The sequence below is a fragment of the Agelaius phoeniceus genome, chromosome 6 (genome assembly GCF_051311805.1).
Source record: "Agelaius phoeniceus isolate bAgePho1 chromosome 6, bAgePho1.hap1, whole genome shotgun sequence".
Taxonomy (NCBI): Eukaryota; Metazoa; Chordata; class Aves; order Passeriformes; family Icteridae; genus Agelaius; species Agelaius phoeniceus.
The window spans coordinates 16,687,729-16,704,088 of NC_135270.1; the positions used below are offsets into that span (position 1 = coordinate 16,687,729).

At 39.0% G+C, this 16,360-nt stretch overlaps 1 protein-coding gene across 1 annotated transcript in view; it reads right to left on the reverse strand.

Annotated features, from left to right (window-relative positions):
- KCNQ1 (potassium voltage-gated channel subfamily Q member 1) overlaps window positions 1-16,360 on the reverse strand; it is a 330,737-nt gene that overhangs the window by 285,246 nt on the left and 29,131 nt on the right. The window contains exon 2 of the mRNA XM_054634841.2: window positions 4,257-4,347. Coding sequence (XP_054490816.1) covers window positions 4,257-4,347 — 91 coding nt within the window. The remainder of the gene's footprint in view (window positions 1-4,256; window positions 4,348-16,360) is intronic.

Consider the following 16,360-nt stretch of genomic DNA (forward strand, 5'->3'; position numbering starts at 1 on the left):
ATTAAATTCATTTAATTTTTCAAAAGGATGAAAATGTACCAATGCAGATGGTGAGTCTGCATTTTGGCCTTCTTAAGCAAGGGATATTATCAGGAAAGAAAACTGCTGGAACCCCTTTGAACTGTGCATTCTCTGTGAAGACCACCTTCAGAAGCAAAAGCTGTAGGTGTTTTCCTCTTTCTCTCTCAAAAGACCCACAAAAAACCCCAGCAAACAAAAGCCAAGTTTTACACTCAAAACAAAACATTATATTAAAAAAGCAATATAAACTAGATTTCCTGTGGGCCTAGACTCTGTACCAGTTTCTCAGAAGTGTAGGAATAACTTCAATGCCAATAAAGTAAATGCTAATAAACCAAAACAATTGCCTTTTAATCTTAATTTGTATTTTTTAAAGTTTAAATATTGTTTAATCTCTTCAATAAGAAGTATGCTAAAGTAGAAAAGGAACTTAAAACAGAAAGCTGGAAAGAGTTTATACTTTCATCATAAAAACACAGCTTTTCCTTCTTTTTTTTATTTGGCGGGAATCAATATTGAAATGAGATTCCTACCAGAAAATAGCTTTTTCAGGCACACCAAATATCCCTTGGTTCAGCAGAATATTTAATCCCCTTGGATCAGGCACTTAGATTTTCTTAGATCATGCTGAGATAACAGCATTCTGCTGTGTTCTGGCACCATAAAATCCTTGCTTATGAAAATAAAAGAAAAATACGGCCTCTCTGGGAACATCCATCTCTGCACTACTTTTTTCCATAGTTTAAACATTGTAGTCTCAGAATCAATTTTTACCCTGATATACCACATTCTCTTTATGAGTCATGGCAAAAGCTCTCCCGCACCACTGTTTTACACGGGCCAAGTGTACACAGGGCTCTTCAAAATGATGATGCTTTCACAGCCTTGGCTCAGACTCCAGCTCACGCTGGGCAAGTGCCAGCGAGTAACTGGAGTCAAACCCCCTCCGACAGCACCATCTAGCGAAAAAAAAAAGAGAGAAAATAAACACATGCAAATTTAAACAGTTTTCACTGCATTCTGGAAACGAACAAAAGGCCAATTCTCCCCTAATCTCCCATTACAACTGCATTTAGGTATAGCTTTCATCAAGGCTCTTTGCCTCTTGAAGTGTGGTGACAAGTAAAGAAAGATTCAGCGGCTAATTGTAAGCTTTTTGTCTAAATCTGGAACACCACTTGGAACACATATAAACTTGCCCCTGTTTATTTTTCCAATGCTAAGCTTGTGCTTTTCTTGCTTTTATGAGAAATAGAAGTGTTTTTTAATGCTTTTAAATTATTGATAGCATAACAACTTTTGTTTTGTGCTGCGCTAGGTGATATTTAAAGACAAGCAGCTCCAGAATAAAATAACTTCATATATTTTGATATATTGCAAAATAATGCATTTTTAATATACTACACAAAACTGGTTTTTCCACCCAGTTTTGAACTGAAACCGCCACAACATATAATCTCAACAACTTTTATAGCTTTTTTTTCATGTTATTGTAATATCTTGTATGACTATAATAGTAAAGCATGAAAATTCTTCTTCATGAAAAAGGGCACACAGCTTCTATCTGTAACTTCAATGTGACCAGGCTCCCTGCTTTCAAAAAGGACTACCTGCTGAAATTATGTAGGTGCTCAGATCTTTTGCAGGGTCAGAGCCAAATACTTTGGCTATTTGGAGGAACTAAAGCAGTATAGCTATTAATTGTGAATGCTTTTAATAGTCTTGTTTAATTAGTTTTCCAGTCAGGAGGAAGAGATTCTGTTCTTTTCCCAATGCATATCTTCAGTGCCATGCAACTCCAGTTTCATGGGCTTATTTGAGGTCTCAAACCACAAACTCTACATGACCAAAGTTCCTTCATTCTCAGTTAAGCCCAAGCAAAAGCCATCTCCAGGATTCCCATACTCCTGGTAAGTTGCTGGTACTCTGCTGCTCCTTTGAGCTCTGTCTCATTTAGTATTATTTTGTCAATCAAATTGCTTGCCTTCCTTTGCTCACCTACAATGACAATTTTACCTACTTGAATTGTCTGGCTCCAAATAAAGATCATAACTGTCAAATAATCAAAAATCCTTCTACAGACACAATAAAGAAATTAATTCCTACTGCAGAGCAGTAGAAAGGGTGCTCTCCTAAGCTTTCATTTCTCCTTACAGCATCATTTGGAAGCTTGCACACTGTCTTTTCCAGTTTTGTGCCTTAATCCCTACATGCAGTTACACTTGATTGAACTTCCTTCTTTCCATTTTGCAGCCGCTCTTCAACCAGCCCTCTGTCATTAAATCTCCCCCTAAGAACTCAGTTACATCTACTTTTGACAACTTGTAAAAAGTAAACAAAAGTAAAACAACTTCTTTGACTTTAACGCAGTTGACTACCTTAAAATCTCTTAAGGAACAGGAGAATAGGAAATTTCACAGGGTAGATAGATGCCAACAGGAGTGAGATTCTGACATTTGTGTTTGTGTTTCAAGATGCCACAACCCCTTGGAAAGTCCCACTGAAACTGGATAGAGCAGAGAGCACACTAGCCCATCTACTGCTTTGGATGGATGGCTCCCCATAATCCCCACAGGTTTCATGAAAGTTAGCACAGTTAATCCTTTAAGAAAACACCATCAGCCTCTGCCAATACTGAACAAACAGACAACTGCTCATTTCCCGTGAAACCCATGCCAGCAGGATTTCAATTTTAGAAATTAAACACAGTTTTTCTCACTATGCAGAACAGGAACACTGATACATCATTCACCAATTCCCTTATTGCTTAGAGAGGATGATAACACAGAACAGCAGAAATACACAATACTGGACATGCCACACTCTGTGTGTAACCCTGAATGCTTTGCATGCACCTCACACTGCCAGGTACAGACAACACACACTGAACAAACCAAAACAAGCTCCATGATTTCACAGGGTGGGGGCAGAGAATGAAACCTTGCTAGTGATGTTGTCACTAGAAGTTGTTTCACTGAGACAACACACATGTCAAATATTATGATATACTGCAAAGGTGACTGAGACATTACCAGGAGTTAAATTCACCACAGACATTGGCAGAAGTTATGGATAAAAAACCCTACTAGTTATAGAGTAAAAAAACCCAAAACAAATTAAATCTGTACAAAAGAGAAAATGCCGAACCACAAAAAAAATTGTACTGAATGCAGAAATAAAGGAGTGGATGCTCTTAGCTGGCACTAGTTCTGTTACACCTAGGAGTTCAAATATCTTACTAGTTCAAAATAATATGCAGGAATGAAAGCATTTAATGCAGATTGACACTAAATTTAATATGCTATATTCTTATTCTTACAGCATTCATATTAGGTATAGAACCTTGGCATATTTAATAGATAAATAGACAAAAATTATTAGCATTTATGGGGGTCTTAAGTGAACTTTTTCATGTGAATAGTGGTAATACACTTAATGATATTACTGAAGCATTCCTACAATACCTGTTTTGAACAAACATTTAAATTGCTCATTAGCATTTTCTCAATGAAGTGACAGCGTTTCCAGCAGTTAAATAATAGTCATTTATTTATAAACAATGGTTATTTATTTATAAAGAAGAAATCAATGATTTAGCAGGGGCTATCCCACTAGTGAGGTACAACAAATTCATTAAAAGTTTGGATGTTTAAAATCATGCCTCTCCAACCTCAAAACTAAGGCTCTTCAATGAAACCTAGGCTGGCAGGACACAATCACTGCTGAGGCATTTGTTGATACATCTATGCTGCAGCACTGGTGTACTACAACCATGGTGACTGTGTTTTCTCTACTGAAGGGAAAGAGCATAAGACAGGTAGAGCAAGTTCTCTTAAAGTCAATGGATGTGAGTTTTCCACTTTTGAAACAAAGCTGGATATGACATCAACCAAGTTTTTTTCCCCCCTTTGTTTTTTTCCCCTGCTGTGGCCAGGTGTCTGGTCTTCAGTATGGCTGAAAAAAGTATTAACCCAAGCAAAAGGAGGGATCAAGCTTAATTAGAATAACTGTATGTGTTGGACACACCACAGGTGTCCTCAGTATAGGCCACAGAGGGTACACAACCTCATTTTTGGAATTTCTGTAGTTTGCAGATTCATTATGGAAAAGCAGAAAAGTCTCTTGTCAATTAAACCACAAGGAGCATTTTGTTTGATATGGTGTTAGCTCAGGAGATCAGAATTTGTATATTGAGAACAAACACACATCAATCACATTAATGTCCATGTACATACCATCCAAAATAACGTCCCTGTAGCAAGAGCTGCATACTGCTCAATTGTAGAAAGCACGCTGAAGATAAGGCATATCAGCACAATAAGGAAGCTGCAAATGAAAAGAAATTAAACAATTAAAATAATGCCATGCAGTGTAATAACCTATGGGGAGAATAGATAATTATGCCATCACAAATCATCTGTTTACAGTGAAATGTCATTGGTATTGGATTATCCCTAAACACAGCTGGTAAGTGTTGCATGATCCTGCTTCCTGTGGGATAGTTTATTTCTCTTCAGACACTGAGGTTTGGGGTTGGACATTATCAAATGAAACCATATGGTAAAACTAGTTTTAGCCTACCTCCAAGATTTGCTGTTTCCTTGCCCTTCATGGAAAGAGCATTCCTTGCTCTTTCCTATTTTGAGGACTACTTTGGCTGAATCACCACACAACCCCCAAGCATGTTTCAAATATTTGCCTTTTTGCTGATCCAAAGCCCAATAAACTGGGGAAAAAAACAAACCATAGCTAAGCCAAAGTTTAATAGGCTGTGCTATACTGTCTTTTATAATTGATCCCTAAAAGACCCCAAATACATAAAGTCTGACATTTGGCATTTGAAACACAACCTAGATCTGATTCCACCTAATTCCAAACCCCTGCCATGGGCAGTCATCTATCCCTAAACTAGGCTGATCAGAGCCCCACACAGGCTGGCCTTGAACAGCTCCAGGAATAAGGCTGACACGTTTGTCCTTAGGGAGGGGGTCCTGGTTTCCAACATAAGATCTGGGACAGCCAGGGAAACAGCCCAGCTGTCTGCAACCTCCCAGAAATCCTCTTCCCCCTGTGGGGAGCAAGGCTGCTCAGCCCTGCAGCCTCTGCCTCCAAAGCCCTTCCCTGAGCAGCTTCAGGTGCCCCCATCCCACAGCACTGCTGCTTCCCCTAAAGGATGTACCACCCCTAGGGAAAAACCATGTAGCACCCAGACTGGATGCTAGCCACTACACACCAGCCATAGGCAGCTTCCACTTCCCAAAGGACTGCATGATTCTTTGAAAAACACAACCTGAGCAACCAGCAAGACTGAAAACATCCACTTGTTAAACACAACATTAGTTGTTAGGGCTATTTCTCACAATTCTCTTGAGACAAGCAATACCAATCCTTTGTGTTCAACTGAAAGATGCTGCAAAATCCATTAACTAAATAATTATATTATATATATATATAAAATACAATATATATATTATATATATAATTATATATAATATTATATTATATTATATTGTACTATATATAATTATATAATATAATAATATATTATATATAATATATTATTATATATTATATATAATAATCCTGTTAGGCATCTCTAAAACAGCTAACCATCTTTTAACTCAAAAAAACACCCCACAACAAAAGAGAATCGACATCATGAATAAAACTGAACTCAAGAGAAGTATTAAACCAGGACATAAGATTGGCATAGCTCAGCTGAAGTCACCCAGAGCCTCTGCCTTTATTCATAGAAGTGAGCACTTCTTTGGGTAAATCTTTTGAAAGACCAAGCACTCAAGAAAACAAAACAGTGTTAAGGCTGACATAGCCTATGATTGCTTCATGATAAAGTGTATGCAAGTCCAAAGCACACACAAAAAATGATGCCAGAATCACAGAATCATTAAGGTTGGAAAAGACCTCAGACCAAGCCTGACCTTTGAGATTACTGAGTCCAGCCTTTGAGACTGCGCTACCAAATAATGGAGATCAAGTTTGTAGCTGATTAGGCTCAAAAATCAAATAGATAATGAAACTAATAGGACAGAGATGATCACATATCAATACAAGTACCCATAAAAATATACTTTACCTAAGCAAAATATAAGTATGTGAGTGTTTGATTTATCTCTAGACTCTTTTCATTTTACCCTGTATCTCTGCCTTTGGGCATTCTTAAGCACAAGTAAGCTGTGCGGACAAGGCAGGAGAATCAAAGGTGAGTCAGTCATTTGAAACATAACATAAATGTTCCCTAAGTATCCAGCCCTTCTGTCTGCAATATTCCCACAATTGCTTAAGAGCAATACACATGACAAGGTGAACATAAATGGAGTCAGTTGCACAGAGACAGCTGAGGCTCTCTGGATCTGAAGTCCAGCACACATAGAATTAGCAGTTCAAAGCAAACAATGAGCTGCAAGGGATGGGCAGCACCACTTCACATTTACTATAGCCCTTAGTAGCAGTAGACACGTTAGAATGTCTAACTCAGCCAGCACAAGAAACCACAAGGGGGCAACCAAAGCAAAGACTAACCCATTCCTGTCCCTTTCCCAAACAAACACAAACCCCTAATAAGCATTACAGTTGAAAGCTCATGTGCCGAAATGACGGAAAGATAAGCTTAGGGTCAATCGTTTGCCAAATCTCTTTGCTTTTTCCTATTAGAGAAATTGATGGCTGAAGTAAGAATTGCATCAAGTGCCACTCACCCCCACCACCTGCCTACTTTTATGGCTTTTCATGCACATGGACCCATTTCAGTCTTAATTTATTTTTTTTTTCACCCCCAGAGAAGCTCTTACAATTCACTGCAGACTCTTTCCAGGCTGATGCATGAAACACCTTCATAACCACAAATACACATTATGCCAAGCAAAACAAAGATTTTGGTCAGGTACTGCTGCTTCATGTCTGCTCCTCTGGCACAGGAGAGATGACACCCACAAGGTGCCAGCACAGCAGCACAGCTGAGCTACTCACCCTGTTACACTGGCATTGCTATTTGGCTTAGATCAATTGCACATAAGGAAAAGAAGGTGCAAAATTAAGACATTAAACAAACACACATAGTGTTGTCCTCCTGTGGCATGAGCCTACTGTTTGTTGCCTTCCAAAACTCAGCCTTGTTTTTGTTTAGTGGCTCCCTTCTCCACCTCTGAAGCATAAGAAGGGAGAGATGCACCAGTAAAATAGAAGACAGGAAGTTTGGCACTTTTTTTCCTTTCTCTTTTTTGACAGTTATGTCCTCTTTCTGCAGTCAGAAGTGGAACACAGATCCCCAGTTACTGCCTAGGCAGCAGACAAGTCCACAGGAGTTAGTCACAACAGTGACTAACAACAGTGGCAGGGACAGACTCTGCCTGAAACTTGAATTTGCTTATGCAAAAATCATCCTGCAGCAATTTAACTGGCCAGCCTCAGAAAAGCAAACATTACAATTTTCATAAAATAACCTTATCACTTTACTGTGATTGCTATTACTACATATTAAAAAAAAAAAAAGGAAAGAAAAACCACTTGTCTTGATACACATGCTAAACATGTAAACTCTTCATCCAACCAGTAAATATCAGACAAACTAATGGGCAACTAACTCCACTATGGCATAATTTTTTCAATATACATTTTCCCTCCAAAGGAGAGACAGACAGCATTAGGAATTTCTTAAAATCTAGCACTCCTAACAGTCAGTCAGGGCTTCATCTCTTGCAAACCACGAGTTTTATCTCCTGAAACCCTTTGCTTGTTTGCCCTCTATGCACAAATGTGACCATCTTCAAGAAAGGAAGCAGAGTGATGAGTTGAGGCTCTCGTCAGCTCTGATCTCTCTCTGTGATTGTGGGGCCAAGCAAGCACCAGAGATGAGGAGATAGCCTGGGAAGTTTTTCATGCTGTCCCTCCCAGGTTACAAAGCAGCATCTACTTGCATGTAGATAAGTCACATCTACTGCATCAGTAGATGCATTCAAAAACACTCAGCTTAGTGGTTAAGTCATATCTAACAGTGCTATGTTTTTTTTTAAACCAAGAATTGTGCAAGTGGCTGATCATCTCTGTACTGCCTGATGTAAAACCACATCAGCACTGCTAAAGCAGTGTGGACATGACAAAGCAGCAGATGTTTTCTTTCATGGACTCAGTTTTTGCCAGACCAGTACAAGAGACCTGTGCCCTCTCAGACAGCACTATTTCACTCAGCCAGTTTCTCTGGTTCTCTTTCCAATTCAGTTTCCCATCCCTGGGGGAGCCAGAGCCAGAAGTGGAGCTCTCAGTGTGAGAAACAGCCCCAGGGTGCAGCACTGCAGTCACACCTGGAGCTCAGGGACATCCCAAGCCTGTAGCTGGACTTGGGATGTGTCTGTGCCTCACCAGCCTCTGGAGAGAGCAGCATGAACACAGACACTGCTGTATAGAGAGTCACACAAGGCAGTGCCTGCACAGGTGTGCTCATGTAGGTAAACATTTAATAAAAAAGTTCTGTCTTGCTTCATTGTGTCAGTCAGACAGCTTAGGTAATTTTTTGTCTCTAACAGGTTTGAAAAGCTAGAGCATTTCCACAAAACAATCATTCAGCCAACAAGGGAACATGGCCAGCCAGCATACGTGCTTTACTTAGCAATAGATAGGAAATCTATTAAGAGCTGAAGGTAGATTTAATGCTTTATGACTATTTTAGGATATATTTTGACTTACAGACAGACCTATGGCTTTTTCCCTGACCTCAGAGTCAGCTGCAGGAACCTGACACATTATAGGTAGCTATCAGTACTGTGCAGCTTTCAGCCCTGAGCTGCTGAGTTTTTTCTATATTCAACTTTGATTTTTGAATGTCTTTTTTGTGGCTTGAAACAATGTGTAGAATGATCAAAGGAACAATAAACCACTTACTGAAAGATAACAGTGCTCATTTAGTGAATGTCACAGGTAGGAGAACTGATAAGGGTTTATAAAATATGTCCAGTGATATGACCAGGAACATTTAAAAACACAGTATATGAGACATGCTGGAAGTACTTACTCACCAGATTAATAGTCTCATGTGCATGCAGCTGTTATCATCAAAACCAGCACTAAAATGTGGGTAGATTTCATTCCTTCTTGCAGTGTTTCTTACATACTCACAGTGGGAGTCTTTCCATAAACCAGGAAAATGTTGCCATTAGGCTATAAACTGAGCTGAGACCTTAAATACATTTCATAGATGAGAAGGGACATGCAAAGTTCAGCTCAATTTATATCACCTTGAGCTCTAACCATCCAGGAAGACAGACAGTTTTTCCTTGTTCAATGCCACAAGCTGCCTTAAGTCTGATTTTTCTAACCATTTTTATCCATTACAGCTATCAGTCTTGAAGATATCCAACTACTGGTGCATGCAGCTTATTTTAGCTGGTAACTGCTAGCTAAAAAGCAGTTACCAGCATCTGTGCTTTTTTCTGTTTCACCTAAAGTCAAGGTGCAGTTCATCTTCTATGTCTACTGGAGAAAACAACTAAAAAAAAAAATCTGCAAAAAAAGAAAATGTCTTTAGTATGCTTCTATGTACTTAACATTCTACCTAAGCCCTCTTCTTGAATCTGTCTGCCCTTATTTTTACACAAATAGATTTTCTTTGAATGCACATACAGTCAGTTACGTGCATCATCAGTCATCTACCCTGTAACTCAGGTGTGGTTTTGTTTTGGGGGATTTTGTTAGTTTGTGGATTTTTTACAGACTAAATTTTTTTTTTTTTTTTTTTTTTGCCATTTAGCTTCTAAGTGTGACACATTTCTTAAGTAAACAATATAATTTAAAGTTGAACCTCCTCTAAGCATAAAGCCTTACAAGAACTGGAAGGATGACATTGAGAATAAATAACACAAATGAAGTGTGCAGATTGAACTTGGGCAGATTCTTATCTCCATCATCATAATTTGCAAACTATAATGCTCCAGCATACCCAGGTCATGTTAGTTCATTAAAACATATGACAGCATCATTATTTAATCTTTCATCCCCATGGCTTATACCTGCTGACACTTTTCAGACTGTGCACTAAAAGGTCAATGGTGCCAGAAAAGGACATTTTCATGCAGATTTCCAGGTTACAAAGACTGTTATTGCAATGTGGATTTAGATAGGCAACTTCAGGTAAGAGACACATTGAAGACTCTTTCATTTTTTCATACATTCTGCTGTGTTCCATACCAGCAAAGTAACTCCTTACTTAATTTACATCAGGAAAATCCTCATGAAAAGTTTCAACAGCCTTTTACTATTACAAGTCAACATAAATCCCTGACCACCTCTCACACTACCACATAGTCATTTCCACAGTAAAAACAAGAAAACATTCAGAACTAACCCATATCAAGTAATTTCTTACTGCAGCAAGGCACCAGGTTTTTGTTCTTTCACTCAATGTATTTTGAGATTGCTTGAGGGGAAAAAAAAAAAAAATCTAAGAAAAGGTAAAAGAAGGGGAACAGGTAGAACTTGTAAAATAAAGGACAGCTGATAATCAAGCAGAAAGAAGTCTATGAACATAAACAGCATTGCTAGAAATCTAATACAGGATGGCAATTTGTTTTATGGGATCATCAAGGTATAGTGTCAAATACAAATACCAACCAGTACTTTTAAAGCTGAGAAACCCAGGGATGATCTTTTTAAAAAAGAAACAGGATTTCACAAGGCAGAGCAAACTTTAATCTTAATGAAATTCACTCAAGTAAACACCCCATACGTGTAGGCCTCATGCTGAACCCTTTAGCCAGTCTGAACTGAATACTTAAAGAACACTAACTCTGCCATGACTATGAGAGCACAGTGCCAGGCTACTGACAGAAAGCTAAATAAGCATTTAATTATCCAGCTGGTGGACACCAGAGGTCCTTCATCACTTATTCAATTAACAAAAAAAAAATTTGTAAGAGAATGGTTGGGCAAAGGTACGTGGTTAGAAAGAAGCAGCCCTGTACTCAATTCCTCTTTGCCCATACCTTAAGCCAACTTTAACACTCCTAATTATGCATTAATTTTATTAACTGCAGTAGCTGTTAATGCATTAGCATGAAAAAAAGAGAAAAATCACTGTAGCAAGGAGTTAAGAGACCTGCAACCTATACAAACCATACCCGAAGACGAAGCAAGTTTAAAAAAGAATAAATACATAGAAAGTACTTTTGTGCCAATAATTTAAAAAAAAAAAAAAAAAGTAGGGGTTTACGTCTCTGTCCATGCAGGCTCTTTGAATGGTTTTCCTCTCAGGATTTGTCATCTCTTCTTCTGTTTTGTTTTTGAGGCAGGGGAAGGAAGGAGGGGCACAGCCCCTCCCCAGCCTCTGTGTGGCAGGAGGATGCCCAGCAGAAGGGGACGTACACTCACGTTCCTGCAGAGAAGCATGACTCCCTCCAGGAGCTGCCTACAGCAGTTTCCTGCCCAACACACGCTTCCTCTCTGCTATGTCCAACACAGGTCAAGCCTGTTGACAGGTCACTGTTCTCAGCTGTCACTTACCATCAAAAACCCCTCCACAGACAGAGTGCGAAGGCTCTGTTTGTCTTAGCTTAGCTCTATCAGATGGAGCTTCCTGTTAATATGTATTTGTTCCAACTCCTAAGGAAAAGTAGAGTTGGTGCTTCCTGAAGGAAACAATGGCATAATTTTTAACCAGCTCCATGACTCCTTGTCAAAGAAATGCTGTCTTCTGGCTCCCATGCAGGAAAGCAGATTTATTGCACAAGAAAGATCACATACAATGCAGGGTTGTCTGATACTAGAAAAAACAGGTTAACTATACAGCTAAATAGGCAAGGCTTCTATCACACTTACCTGGCTCTTCTGGGAGGTTAAAGTCTGTAAAAATGATTTAAGTTACGGGCAGTGTACCAAAGCACAAAGCACACAATGAATCAAAAGTCATGTAGGATACAACACCAGAATTATTGCAGGAAAGGCCTGTAAGGGCTTGGCAAAGGGTATGATTGCAGTAGAAATGCAAACCAGACGTCAAGATGCTTCAAGAGGAAAGGTTAACTACTCACAAAAAGCATGTTATTGCATCCTGCTAGGAGGTGTTGGTTCCTTTGAGAACAGCCATGGATTAACAGGAAAAAGATGATAGGTACTGAGTAAGAAAGTGGAAAATGAATATGCTACATCTAAAAGGAGTGCATGACCAAGAGATGTGAACCACTGGACTGCAGAACATTTATCAGCCCTCCCCAGATAGTTCACAATAAGCTTTCAATGTGCTCATCATTAATATGAAACCCCAACATAGGAACACAACAACCACGGAAGGGGTGAGTTCACATGTGCAGTAAGGGCATCACCCAACACTAGAAATCAAGAGAGTTTTTGCAGTTTTCTTTACATCAGGCTTAATAAGAGGAAATGTGTCATTTTTCATGAGCCAGTTCTGGAGACATGTTCTTTTAACAGAGGAGAAGAAAAATGTTCTAGAAACTGAGTGCCACAATACAAGTAAAACTTGCTTTGTAGTTGGAGTTGTATACAGTTGGTCTGAGCCCTCACTACACCACTATCCCACTTTTCTTGTGACAGTGGATTTAAAGCAGCAGAGTTTAAATTATTTACTATCCAAACACTAAAAGAAAATTACTATAAGTTCTTGGACTATAAAACAGAGCTTCTGAAAAATTGGCAAGACTAGACTATTCCTCTGCTTTGCTGTTGTCAAACCTAAATGAAATAAATCTTTCTAAATAAAATATTCTTTTTTAAAAATAAAGAATTTTAATAATTGCTTTCCTTAAATACATAATATTTCTTTAAACAAGTAACAATATTTACTTCCAATTGTTTCTCTTGTTTGGGCTGGCTGAACACTATTTTCTGGCTTCATCTGACAAAGCAATTCAAGAGTTCTATGTACTACCTGGTTTTTTGGTCGTTGGTTTGGTTTTTTTCCCCTTTTTTTTTATTTTCACCCCAGTAGCACTGCTACAAAATCACTTTGCCTCCCCCATTAAAGATCAGAGAACATTGAATCATGACTTCTAGAGCACACATATCTTATAATGCTGCAGAAAACTGGACTTGGTCAGCTTTTCAGCTCACAGACATCTTCCTTTGGGAGCAGCTTCTGGACACTGCAGGGAGCCAAGTAAGTATCCTGCCCCAAAGAAGCAAAACAAGGCAGAAGAAAGGAAACATTGCCTCCACACCAAAGGAGAAAAGCACTACGCCACAATCCTGTACAGCTGATGTAGCAGTGCACGAAAAGTTGGAGGCTAATTGTATGGTAAGTGAATAAGGGCTGTGGTTTTAAACGTTCCATAAAGAAATACCCACATTTCTAGCTCTCTAAAAACCTTCTCCAGAAGCAATATTGATATTTTTGACAGCATCCTTAGTTCTTCAATTGTGAAACAGTGAAAGGGACTAAAAATCAACAGATAGATAAATATACAAATGGGGAAGAAGCAATCGTACCTTGACCTGGACAGATACTTAATGTGCTTGATTGCAAATGCCACAGAAGTGATACCAGACCTGACGAACTGGCCTACCTCCTCACCTGATCCCCCCCAAATGACTTTTCAAGCTCCTTCTGCTAAAACCAGTGTGCCTGAAAGGCACTTTCATCAGTGCTGGCCAGTAAGATGAAGACCGTGAGAAAGATCTGAAGCTGGGATAAGTGCTCTCACCAGGGTTTCCATCAACCCTCTGCTTTAATTATTTAAAGGTATAGCTGACAGATGCTTTCACAGAAATCAGCCTTGTCATCATCCTTTGAGCTTCTCCGCATTCAGCTCTCAGCTGCACTTTTCTAGGGGCTCTGGGGGCAGAAACACAGCACCCTTCATGTGTTACAGCCCAGAAACAAGGAAGAGAAACTGCATGACAGGTTAACTTTGCTAAGGTGAAAGCAAAGGAACTCAGCAAACAGAGGTTATTTCCATTTCCAGGGGACACAAAGTATTTGCTGAGGGGAAGACGTGACGTCTAAAAGCTACAGCAACTTGACTTCTCAGTTTGCTTTAAGCATGATGGAAAGTTCAAGTGTCCCTGGAAGAAAAGAATCAAGAGGGTCTAGAAAGCCACAGGCAGCTTTTAATTTATGGTGAGAGAGCCTTTCTGTAAATACAAAAATCTCTATCAATACATGCCATGGAATACAGGAATGCTCAGTACTCCATTTCCTCAAAAAAGACTATACAGATTAAATTTCCAAAGTGAAATCCACACTGTGCTTAAAGAGCTTTAGCTTTCTGCCCTCAGCACACAATAGACAGTTTTTCAGGCTGAAAATTATGAGGGTGATTATTTCTATTATTCCAACAGTCAAGCTGACTGTTAGTGGAAATTCTAATTGTCTATCACAAGGCTAAAAATATTCTGCTGTATCATTTGAATTCACCTGCCCTGAATTAAACAAGGTAACATTAAGAGAAAATGGCTCAAGAAAGTTATAATCTGTTCTGAGGCCTGTATCCAAGAGGCATTTCAAGGTGGTTTAGAGTCCAAAACACTTACGTTTCAAAATGGGACTTCAAACTTGAACTCTCAACGAGCAAAGAAGTTCCTTTGGAAGAGAAGTTAAGATGAAGTAATAAAAGATGTTAGATGCTTCAAACCTTACAGGAAGGGCTCTTAATCAGGAATACAGTGACTCTATGTAACATTAAAAAAAAAAAAAGTAATCAACTACTAATTGGACAACCAACTCTGCTGTGAGTAACAGCCCCCAGCTGCCAGATATGCACTTCCAACTCTAAAAGCCAGGAGGCATTCTGGGAATTCTAAACATTTCTGGGAATAGTCTTTTGATGCTGCAGGAAAAAAAAAACCCTATTTATCTTGTAGTGAAATCTCAGATTCTGGCAGGTAACCTCCAGAACAAAGACGTATCAAAACTCATTGGTGAAAAAGACCTGAGAGATGGTAACACCTTGTGGCACACCTGAAGGCCACAGCCTTGGGAGGGGAAAGCTACCATAGTCCCATAATTCTGATATGTCACTGCAGGGCAGCATGAGGAAGCAAAAGCCCTGTGCCTGAGAGCACACCCAGTGTGTAATTCCAGTGTTAATACAGACGTAAAATTATTTATATTACAGCTTTTTACTGGGGCATTCAAACTATACCTAGCAAGTCCTTGCTAACAGCATGCAAGACATTTCTGAAAACAGTGGTAGAAGTCAGAAAGAGGCAAAACAATTGTTTTGCACATTGACTTGAATAATAAATGAAATTCCAGTTAATTGTTAACATTGCAAGGCCCAACATTACATGTAAAAAGCTTGAATATTAAGTAGTTTCAATTGCATAGAGGAAAGCACACAGTATATCATTAAGATATCAAAACAACTAAATTACACAAATTTTGGACTCACAAGAATTCCAGAATCCTATCTCCTTTAGGCTTTATAAATAGCAGAAAAATTTAGGGCATTAAACCATAATACATATATTTTCTGTATATTTCCCTTTCTAAAGTGCCAATATTTCCATGTGTATATTTAGTTTTCTATGTGGCGCTGTACAATAACTAATAATAAAGATAAATTTTTAACACATAAAGCTGAGTACAAGGAAGCAAGACTTGATGAAAAGCAGACCTGGAAGGGTTCTCTTCTGGAAGTCATCATTTCATGGCTAAACTACCAGGAAATATCAAACTATGACTTTCTGTCGAAGTTCAGTGCCCTTGAGATTAAGCTGCCATTTCAAGTGTACGTTTCGAATGTGCCTGAAACGCATTGATATGATCTGCCAACATATTAATATCCATCCCAGTAACACATGACCTCATGGCAAAATTATGCTCCAAGATACTACTCTTGGCCCTGAACCACCAGCCATTTTAAAGGAGTATTGACAACAATTCCAGCAGTATCCAAAACCCTAAGGGATCCATGGGGTCAAGTTCAGGCACCTCTGTGGCACTGCACTAATGTATGTCATTCCATACACAGAGCTGGCTTCCAACCATGATGTTCAATAAGAAACTCTCTGGTAGTCCTTTGTTTCTTGGGGTCTACTAACTCCAGCAGCTGACTTTTCAGCCATGGGAATTCATTGTTTAGAATCCTGTAGAGATTCTGGTAGCACTGCACAGAGAGAGAAAATGCAGAGCTCAAAGCTGCAGAGGGAAACCACCATAGAATCACCCACCAAAAATACTGATTTCTGCTTTGCTTTTTAAAAAACAAGGATTTCCATAGTTATAACAAAGGAAGCCTAAAATTTTGAAGGCACTTCTGACAGTGCATCATAATTAAACCATTACACTTCCCATGCATCAAATCATCCATAAAATCCTTCAATGTAAGGAACAGATTTGCAGGTGTGTTCCTCATCCAGGAACACAGCCATTATT